This window comes from Anopheles coustani, chromosome 3, assembly GCF_943734705.1.
Source record: "Anopheles coustani chromosome 3, idAnoCousDA_361_x.2, whole genome shotgun sequence".
In the NCBI taxonomy this organism is placed as follows: Eukaryota; Metazoa; Arthropoda; class Insecta; order Diptera; family Culicidae; genus Anopheles; species Anopheles coustani.
This window is the reverse complement of record NC_071288.1, coordinates 9,490,269-9,501,005: the sequence shown is the minus strand read 5'-3', so window position 1 is coordinate 9,501,005 and position 10,737 is coordinate 9,490,269. Positions and strand designations below refer to the sequence as shown.

At 51.4% G+C, this 10,737-nt stretch overlaps 1 protein-coding gene across 1 annotated transcript in view; it reads right to left on the bottom strand.

Moving 5' to 3' along the window:
* Positions 1–1,381: 1,381 nt before the first annotated feature.
* Positions 1,382–10,737, bottom strand: part of LOC131272002 (uncharacterized) — a 49,736-nt gene continuing 40,380 nt past the window's right edge. The window contains exons 4-7 of the mRNA XM_058273604.1: positions 3,031–6,072; positions 2,779–2,969; positions 2,240–2,539; positions 1,382–1,535 (exon numbers count right to left, since the gene is read on the bottom strand). Coding sequence (XP_058129587.1) covers positions 1,382–1,535; positions 2,240–2,539; positions 2,779–2,969; positions 3,031–6,072 — 3,687 coding nt within the window. The remainder of the gene's footprint in view (positions 1,536–2,239; positions 2,540–2,778; positions 2,970–3,030; positions 6,073–10,737) is intronic.

The window sequence follows — 10,737 nt, the reverse complement described above, 5'->3', positions numbered from 1 at the left end:
TTTTTTCGCTTTAATTTAATTTTCACTGTGTTTTGTTCGTTCGGTGTTTTGCTAGAGTTTGCAGAAAAACTGGCTGGAAAACCGCCGGCGTTATGCTTTTTCATTTGCTCTGACAAGAAAGTGAGAACAAGGAAACCGTAGAGAGACACAAAGTGTGTGTGTGTGTGTTTTTTTGTCGTGTTTGTTGATGGCAGAAAGTGTCCACAGTGAAAAACATACACATGTATTCATGGCACGTGCAGGACGCACTAAGGACGATATCAGAGGGAATCAGCGTTAATCATACTACCGTTTGGCATGGAAAATGTTGAAGCGTCAGGATAGCGGTTCTCGTTTGAAGTTGACGACGAACAGTTTGTGCCGTTTTTGCCAGACGGTTTATTAATTTATTAATTAGTTTGTTCCTTTCGCATCTTTGTCTTTCGATGAAAGTAAACGATGGTTGATGAGTTTGGCTAAGATTTTTTTTTATCTTGTTGGTGTCATTTGATGTTGAATTATTACTAAAGCATCGTTAAAACGATAGATAGTAGGATGGACAACCTTGGGGTTTCCTTTCAGAAAATAATAAACTAGTTTTACTTTCTAGTTCTCCACTTTGAATAAATAAGTTTTCCAATTCCATCGATGGGAGACTTAATTACACCCAACTAACGGGGCATTTAATTACTGAAACATATTATTATCGATTTAAAATCAATTAATCAATCTTGATGAGAGTTCCTATTTTGAGGGAACGTACGTGAAGTACGCGTTCAACAGGTTAAAGAGCGTTCGTTTGGAGATGATTTTCACCGCTGCTAAACCTTCGATACTTAACCGGTTTGTTGGCATAGATTGGTAAGCCGGCACATAAACTACACCTAAGACCGTCAGCAATACAATGCTTCACACTTGCTAACATTCATACGCGCAAAGTCATCGTCTGGAGTTGGCCGGAAGTGAGATAGCAAAGATTCCAGGCTTTGGCAGTGGAAAGGTCGGCAAAAGAAGTGAACGCCACACGGTTGGATGCTTCTCCGATCCGGTGTTTAATGGATGGCCCATTCCTCGTCCATTCGAGACCGAGGCTTAACCACGCGCGGGAGCTTATCACCACCGATGGGACCACTCCCGGTTCCTTTCCCCCCTTGGGGCAAGACGGAAAGCGGGGTGAATCCGGTCCGGCTAGTGCAGAGTTACTTACGTTATGCCGTTCCCGCTTCGACACCTCCCCGGATCGGTTGGCCGCCCTACCCTTCTCACTAAGCCGCCATAAATCCGTGACCCTTGCAGCATCCGTCCCTGGACGGCAGGAAGCTTCCACCCCTGGTGAGCCCTGGGACACACTCACAACGCCCGTCCGGGTCGGTGCATAAATCCGGTGATGTGTTTCCCGTGATTATTTACGGGATAAACTTTTCGTCGAAGTTTTCTCGATGTGAATCAGTATGCTGTTCGTGGTGCCGAACGTGGACACGCGAATGTCGAACTTCCCGTCCATGCCGAGGCTGCTCGTCATCAGCCGCGCGTTCTCGATCGTCGAGTCGGACAACCTATCTCGCCCAGGGTGGGGTGGGAGAAAGTGAAATTGAAAAAGAGAGAGAGAGAGCAGAAAGAGCACAGTGAGCATGAAAAGTGGACCCCGTGGAATGGGTAAATTGAAAACCGATGCCAAAACTCCTGCATTTACTCCGCGCCAGGAACGGCGTGTGCCTAAGTTTTTCCGAGCAAAAGTTCAGCAGTGAAAAAAAACAACCAACCGAACATTGTTGAAAAGTAGACGGTATGGGAGAAAGGAGTTCTCCTTATCTGCGTTCGGTTTGACTTGCCTCTTTTGAAGGAAGAAGGAGTGGGGGATAGGGTGTACTCTATCGCATGAAAGAATTTATTGTCAGTCGTGGAGTTCGTTTGTTTGCGTATGACCCCACCCCCCGGTGGAAGAGGGGGGAAGAAATGCGTGAAAGCCGTGGAAAATTGGTGATTGGGAAAGCGCGAGTTTAAGAGGGTACTTAATGCCAAAAACCCGAGTGGGTTTCGAATGTCAAATACGGTCGCAGGGAGGCGTTAGATTTGCTGCCGGAGACACATATGCACGTACTCGACCGGCTTGAGGGCTTTTTTCTTCCCCAGAGGGCGCGGGGTGGTGGGGGGGGAGAATCGTAGCACTGGTCGGATTACAACAACCGAAATGCTGATAAATGCCTTGCCACTTTGCGACATTAGCATGTCGTCGGATGGTAATACAAGAACCACTCACCTCACGTCGATCTCCATGCCGCGCATGTCGCCGCAGTGATTGCCGAGCGTCGTTATCTGCTCCTCGCTCAGGCCATGGAGCGTGATTCCGAGCCACCGGAGCAGCGGCAGGTTGGCCAGGAAGGCGTGCGTGAACTGGGGCTCGATGCGCTGCTTGCGAGGTCGGTCCATCACGATAACGCTGTCGAGCTTGAGATGGCTGAGCGGGCTGGCCTTCAGCAGCTTGGCCAGCGTTTTGAGCGTCTTCGGCGCCTCGTCCAGATGCACGATCCAGTTGCACATCTTCAGCGTGTTGAGATGGCTGTGGGGAGGAAATCAGGAAGGTCAGGTGTTTGATGGTAAATGATGTTCTTTTATTTAGGTTTTATCTTGTGTAGCATCATGCTAATGGAACCTAACTTTCTTAACAGATATGATATGACCTTAGTTTCTTGATACCTTTCAGGGAAAAATACTCTGAATTTAAATGGGGGTTTTTTCCATCCCAAATTGATACCAGAATATTTTACATTCAATGAAAATGTATGGTGGAGCTCCTACCTGAAATGGTTGTTCAACGTGTTGAAGAAACCGATAACGTCCTTATCGGAGAGGATGAGCGGCGTCGAGGTGTTGCTGCCGAAGCCTGTCCGCGACGGTGCGGAAAGATCCAGCTCGCGCAGGCTCACGAACCCCACCAGATACGGCAGCATGTGCGGACCCTTCATCGACAGGTGGTCGGAGAAGATGATCTATTGGAGAAGCAAAAAAAAGTGTAAGACATCCGCCTACGGCCTACGCCTTGTGTCGTACCTGTGCACCGGCAAGCTTCAGATTGACCACCGAACGGCACTCGTAGGCACCGGACTGCACCGGGACGTCGCTCTTGAACATCGGCATGTTGAGCCGGCAGTTGTTCAGGCCGAGCTCGCGTATCGACGTGAGCGAGAGGAAGCCACGGACGGACGCGAGTGTGCCGACATTTTCTATCCTAAAGCTCCAACCATCGAGGCTGAGCAGCCGGAGGGTGATGCAGCTGCCGAGGGCGCGCGCGGACATACCGACGGCGGCATCCTCCAGTGCGATCCGGGGCGACCCGAGGCTCATCATCTGCAGGCACGGTGACTCGCTGGCACCGAGCACGGTCGGCAGGATCTCGCTCAGCCTCGACGCACCCTCGAGCTTGATCGAGTGAAGCGTGGTGGAGACGCGCACCGTTTCGCCGAGACACATCGAGTCCTCGAGCGATAGCTGCGCCTTGCTGAGGTCCAGCCCATGGAGGCGTGAGTACGTGTCGCGGGCGGCCAGCAGGAGTTCGTGCAGGGTTCCGGAGTTGTGCGGACCGCCATCACAGGCCGGCGTTGGGTACCAGGTGCGTGAGATGACCGAGTCGGTGCTCCGTTTGTCCGGTGGACCCTCCATCGGTTGGCGAGGCAGGGTGGCCGAGCGGCCCAGATTGGAGGTGGAGTTGAGCACCCCTCGGGGTAGTGACGAGAAGAGGCCGGCTGGGTAGGAGCGCGGAGATGGTGCGCCCGTCAGCGAGGACTGCTTGATGAGTCCCGAGTTGCCACTGCTACTGCCCGAACCGGAGCCCATGCTAACGCCACTCGACGACGGTGGATCATCCCGGGCTCCCCAACTCGACGGTAAGCCAAGATACGACAGGGGACGCACGGTAAGGAGTGCCGCCAGGGCTCCAACAGCCCCTCGTTCGCAGCGCAGATGTGGCAACGAGAGGCGCGTCACGTGTGGACACTTTTCTAGCGTTGAACAGATTTGAACCAACTGTGATGTGCAGAGTCCGAGGTCCAGCGAGAGATTGCTCAGCTTGGGCTGACGTGGAATCGTCCGGCAGAGAGCGGTCACCACGGACTGCAGCTTCAGAATGGGTGGGTCCTCTTCGAGCAGCGTCAGGATGAGCTCGAAGCTTTCGAGGCGAGGCTTCAGGAGCGCCTTCGAGATGCAGCTCGCCAGATAGTTGATGTCCGAGTCGCGCACCTCGTTCTCAATCAGCGAGGTGATCCGGAGCGTGGTGACACTCTCGTTCTTACCGAGCGCGTCCAGAAAGATGTCCATCACATTGCGCGACTCCAGCAGCAGGTTCTTCTCCATCTGGTACACCAGCTCGAGGTTCTTCAGCGTGCAGGTGGGACTCTTGAACGCCAAACCCCAGCCTTGCAGCTCCGAGAGGGTGGACTTGATCGACACCCAGATTGGTTTGGCCTCCAGCGGTGGCACGGGGGGTGATTTGGAGATCCCCAGCATCTCGCAGAGTGCAGTCAGGTTCGCCTCCGTTTCACCTCCGGCCAACGCGAGCGAGAAGATGGTTTGGGGGCTCAACCAGAGTGGTGTTAGCTTAGAGAGCAATAGGTGCGCCCGGGACCCGAGCAGTGCCATGGCGAAGTTGAGCACCTTTAGGATCTCCGGCTCAACCTCGTCACCGACGGCAAGTCCGGCGATCTCCGCCGCCAGTAATCCTGGGCGGCTTGCGAGGGAGACGATGTAGTTCGCCGCAAGGAACTCCGCCAATCCGGGACAGATGATCGTATAGTACTGCTCGGACTTACGCTTTGCGGTGCGTCCGAAGAGCTGCGCCCGATCGAGACACCCGGCGATGTTGGTCTCTGGGGCGGAGCAGTACATCTTCAGCTCCGCCGACGTTACCGTGGAGCGCTTCGTCTTGAGGCAGAACAGAGCCAACCGGCCCAGCTCGGTGACCTGCGTGTGGGAGGAGTTAGCTGCCACGCAGTTAAACACCGACGCGATCACATCCAACTCGTCGGTCGGTAGCTCGCCGCCGGACGTTTCGTAGATGGCCGCAATCGCCAAGCAACCCAACGTGGTCCTAGCAATGCTCCGCAGCTGTCGACAGGACTGCACCGTATCGATAAGCCTCGTCGGAGCGCCCCACTGACCACCGCCGAGAAGCGACACCGAGCGGCCCCAGATGAGTCCCTCGCAGGTGATATGCCGCTGCATCAGTGGCAGCAGTTCGGCGCAGGATGACGTCACGCTGATCAGCACGACACGCGCTTCCGGAAAGAGACGTCCCTCGAGCAGATCGATCACGTCCTTCGGCATGGATTTGCCCTTCCGTGTCTTGCACTGCACGTCGTACCCATCGAGCACGATCAGCAGTTTCCCTTTGAGGGCCTCGAGTGAACTCCAGGCCGCACTGAACCCACCGAATCCGCTCGCAAACGGATTAGGCGGTCCCCGTGGAAGTAGCTCCTTGCCGATGTAGTTCGCTAGCGTACCCTTCAGCTCGACCAGCGGCACAAACAGCGCCAGGGCTACCGGTTGCCCTCGCGGTGGCCACGGTGGCTCACGACTCCAGCCGTGCAGGATACGAAGCGCCAGCGCACTGCGCGTAACCCACGGCGGACACTCGATCAGAACGCGCCGCGGAGCCTCCAGGAAGGGACCGTCTTTGGTTTGCACCGGCGTCAGGATCTGATCGACACCGATCGCCTCGTTCAGGCCGTGCGAGTGGATGTGCAGTCGAAGTTCCGGCTCGAGTCGGGCCGGACATAGTACGCCGGGAGCGACCGGATGAACCCAGCTCGGTAGGACCGGTTCCTTGAGGGCGAGCTCGGTGTACAGCGTCCGCAGGTAGTTCGCTAGGCGGGCCTGTGGGTCACCCCGTCGACCTTCCGGTCCGCAAGCGGGTGGTCCGGGAGGCGAAGGGCACTCGAGCGACACGTACGACCCGGACAGTTCATAATCCGACCGGTAGGTGGCTGGCGTGTTGGAAGCCGCAGTCTGCTGTACCGCAACCGATTGTGGCTGTGGCGGTGGATGTTGGTGCTGTTGTGGTTGTTGCTGTGCTGATGATTGCGATTTAGTTGGATAACACTGTAGAAGAGAGAAGAGAGAGAGGGAGAGAGAACAAAAATCGTAAATTTTTAAGGATGAAAAGATTTTCCAGGATATCTTATTTAGAGATACTATCCAGGCAGTTGGTTTCCTTGAAGTTTTTCTTGTTTCATTTTATTTTTGTGTGTGTTTTCAGTTATTTTTTTCGTATTAGTAGTTTAATTTTAAATCATTTAAGTTGTTTTCATAAGCTTTCATATTTTCCTTGTTTTTAACTTTTCGAAATAAATAAAGCTGTGCGTTCTCATTCTTCAAGAACAATTCTTATCAAAACAATCAATGATTTTAATTCAATTAATCCAAACTAAAACACGGTTGCCTGGTTCGATATAAATGCAACACACAAGCAGCCGAAGTCCATAGGATGGAATTTTCTTCTGGTTTGCTTTAACTCAACCCAGTACAACTATTTTTAGTTCCGTTTCCAGGTATTTAATTAATAAAACAACCCTTTTTCGTTGAAACCATACAGAGAACCTCAACTCGTATGGTAGCTTCACCTCGATCGAGATGAAAGTTTTTCCCAAAAACCGGATCGAAACGGTTGACGCGTGTGTTTGTTTGTGTGTGTGTGTGTCTGAGGGCGGAAGCGAAAGGAAAGTTTTGCTCACATCGGATAAATTATTCCAAAAGTTGAAGTGACGGTGAACGCAAAGTGAACGATGCTCTCACTGCCGCCACACACAGCTCACACATTGACTTCTAATCTCGAATGCGCGCCATTTGACTGCTACCGTCGTTCTTTTCCGGCCCGTTTTCCATCCACCCCCTGCAACGCCGCCCCCTTAAATGGCGCATCCAAGAATGAGTTGACTCCCGTCACCTCCAACTGACTCGACGGCCCTTGCGCTTGTAGAGACGCTTTCCGGCAAACTTTCCCGTACACGGATATTGGTTTTCTCTGGCTGGAAGTTTATATTATTTTTTACGCTCCGCTATCTGGCGAAAGTTAATGCGCTCTGGAAGCACACAACAATCGCATTCACCACGGCGTGTGGCACATCGGAGGAAGTGCTTCGTCGATGGTAGCTTTATATGCTTTCACAGTCGGATTGCGTTGCGGATTCGATTCATTTGAATAGGGGGAACTCGTTAAAAAGTTTTCCCCTTTTTAAATTTGTAGTGCAGGAGGAAGAAAAAGGATCGGAAGTAAACTGTTGTCACTAGTACTTCAAGAGAAATTTGGACAAACTAACGAACCGAACTACAATCAAAGGGTTCTTTTCGATATTGGCAAAGTGTACGCAAGCATCGTAAAAGTATATCGTTTTATCTAAAACGAAGTGCATGTTTGGGAGAAAAATCAAATGATCATCATGTGGTCCAACCAGTAGAATAACTTCATGGTTAAACTCAGCTGCTACCAACCAGGGTATGGATATGCACAGAGTCCTTTGCTTCGTTACCTCTCCGGAACTCATATGCCGGCGTCCACCAGTGCCGTTCCATAACGGAATGGCATCATAAGTATCATCGTACCATAGTAACAGACATCGAAAACTTTTGTCTCATCGGGTAACAGGCACCATCCTGTGCACCCGGTGCAATATCCTGTTGCCACTAAGAGCGGCAACCCGATGCCAAAGCTCTGCCCAAAGTTTGTTCAGCTACTGGCGTTCCACCGGGGTCACATGTTAATGTGCAGGAATATGCAATATGTGACGATGGCCTTCGCCCCGTTTTTTTTCCGGCTGCGAAACAAGTGACTGTGCGTTCTCTTTATTACGGGCGCCAGGGTTTCCAGGGCGATGTTCACCCGAATCACCCGAAAAGTGAGGGAAAACTTTACCGAGCCGCCCCATTCTCATTAAGATGGTACGTTTTATGCGCGCCGAGTCTTTCGAGAACGCATTTGAACTCACTTGGCACCAGTTAGCAGAACTTTTTGGCCGCCACAGCGGTGGAACTTTGTGCCGAATAAAGCTGGCCCCGGGAATACAGAGAGCCCCGTGTCCGTTCGAGAAAGACACGACAACAAACCGGGTGCTAAGCTGCCGCTGACACATATCGTTGCCGTTTGGCAAAGTTCATTCTTCTTGCCGGATGCGCACGGTTCTTCTCCCGGACGGGATCGTTACCAACACCCGCAGCATCGGTCGAGGAAGTAGTATTTGCCGCTGCCTGTTGTCGGTTTGTTGTCGCTGGTTCTCTTATCTCCCGGACAGTTAGCGGTAACGGTTTGCGTTTGCGTACCAAGTTCTGGCGTGCGGTGTCTTCCCATCTCCGGAGTTGTTTCTTCTCCGGAGGGGCGAGCAATCTGAACGCGTGCATGTGGCATACTCTGGCTAGGCTCCGGCTAGGTTTAACTAAACCCTGGCTCGGGAGCTTGGCATAAGTTGCCAAGTGCCAAATTGCACGAAACTTCACCCACCGGCGAAGGCTGTCTGTGTGCAATCTGGAAAGATGTCGTTGGTGCTAGAAAGCACCGGGTGCGGATACGGAAGTTATTTCACATCGACCACCTGCCTCGTCCCGCCACGCCCGACGGGTGGGTCGCATTGGGGCAAGTTGTTGTCTACTTTTCCGACTCCTGCGGGATCGCTTATCAGGGGGGCTCGGTGTGTATTATCTCCGGTTTCCTTCCGGGTACACCGGTTTGCCCTGCTTTGAGCGAACGAAAGAAAAACGAAGCAAAAGACACGATGAGGGCGACGATCCACCACCCCCGGCGGTCATTACTGCTGATGAGTGCCGCCTTTCATCCCGCGATGATGTATTTTTATCACTCCAAAATTTCATCCACACACCGGTGAGCTTTCTACGATCGAGCGAACGGGGAGAGAAACAAAATGCCTGCGAGGGATACCGACGAAACACCTGTCAGAACTTTTGCCATTGCCATGAGAATGCTTGCGGGAATTTTGGGGACTTTAGTTCCCCCTTTTTTAACATTTCACCATCCTCACCCCGCTCGAACGTGATATTTTTCCTTTCACCTTTCATTAACCAAAAGAAAAGGTCCCGAACCGGCTGCCAAACGAAAGGTTGCGTTTACGATTATGAGTGCAGTACTCAAAAAATACTTTCGGTTCAAAAAAGGGCTCACCCCTTGCGGCAGAAATTTCCGTACACGCTACGTGGTACCACCAGGTGCCGTTAAATCGTCTATCCTCCCTCGGGCGTGAGTGGAGATTACCGTCATTATCCGGCCGAATCCGACGGCGGTACAAAATTATTCGAAATTCCAACGCATTATAACCCAACTCGCTCAATGGTGCAACAACGCTTTACTGTGTGTGTACCCCAACGCAACCTCCTCTTGGAAAGGATTTGTGCGAACGTGTGCACGGTTGTGGATTTTCATTTATTGCCACCGCAACGCCGTAGTTTCCATTTTACCGAGGGACGAACCGTTCCAACACCGTTTTACGATTCGATTTTGTTTATTGCTACAACGTTTTGTTGTCGGTTTATCATGTTTTAAAAAAGAAACGTGACAACACTTCGACTTAGACTGTGGGCTTAAGGAAATACACAAAATACATTTGCAAAGGCATTTAAAGCGTCATTAAGGATTACGTAAATCATATGAAGAGCTTTTCGTCTCCCGCAAACTGACCAGAAAATGGATTGAGCACTGCTCAATGTGCAACAAATAGGTAGAATAAAGAAACCAATTTGCTCTTTCCAAGTGATTTGTTAACAATCATGGCTTTTAGAAAAAACAAATAAATTACTTATGGAGAATCCAAAATGATCAAATTCGGCCGGCCAACCGGATGTGAGTGAAGGCTAACGTACTTTCGGTTTCGAACAAATAGCCAAACATTGTATTCATTATTGAACCCTTACCGAGCACGATTGAATAGGCCATACAGAACTGAAGAAAAGCGGTGGAGCAAATGTGGTTGAAGCATTGAAATGAAGCGATAGATTGAGGCCTTCACAGAAGACGCATCGGAGTGAGTATTTTACTTGATTGCTGAGTCGAGCCTGTCCGGCAAGTCCCATGCATGCTTCCGGATGGCTAGCGATGAGCAATTTGGCTTATGTTTAGAATTCATTACGAAAGCCAAGCCCCTTTTCCACTCACTTTCTCTGTCTCTCTCTCCCCCCTGTTCACTGCCACCACCGGAATTGCGTGCGAACGTGCGTACTGTGTGTCTTTATCAAGTTGCCGAACGTTGTTTGAGCTCTTGAGAAAACTTTCCATCACAGAGGTTGCGCTTAGGTTCGGTTCGGTGGCGGAGTAAACAACGGAGTAAGGAAAGGGGGAGGAAAGTCCAGCACGTCGGGCATGTTTTGGCTGGCTTGGCTTTTCATAATCGATGCAAATATGACAACTGCACAAGCGACACAAGACACGCAGCACCAGAAGCGGCAGGATGCTTTGGATGAGCGCCAATGTGTTATCGTTCGGACCGTCACAATGTTGTCTTGGCTTGCATGTATTTCGGGTGCGGGTTGCGATGGAAGACACGGGTCAAGGTGGTCGGACGAACGTGAAAGAGGAAACCAGGCCAGGACTTATGACTGTGTTAAGATGAAGAACCCCACTCTACCCCTTACGCCCTTGCCAACCGCATCACCTTCGCACTCGTTGAGATGTTCAAAATCGTACCATGAAGAAAATTGGCATGATTTGATTGCAAATGCAAGAACGGTTCTCGTAGGGTTTTCGGCCGGTTCCGTGGAATGGGCGGT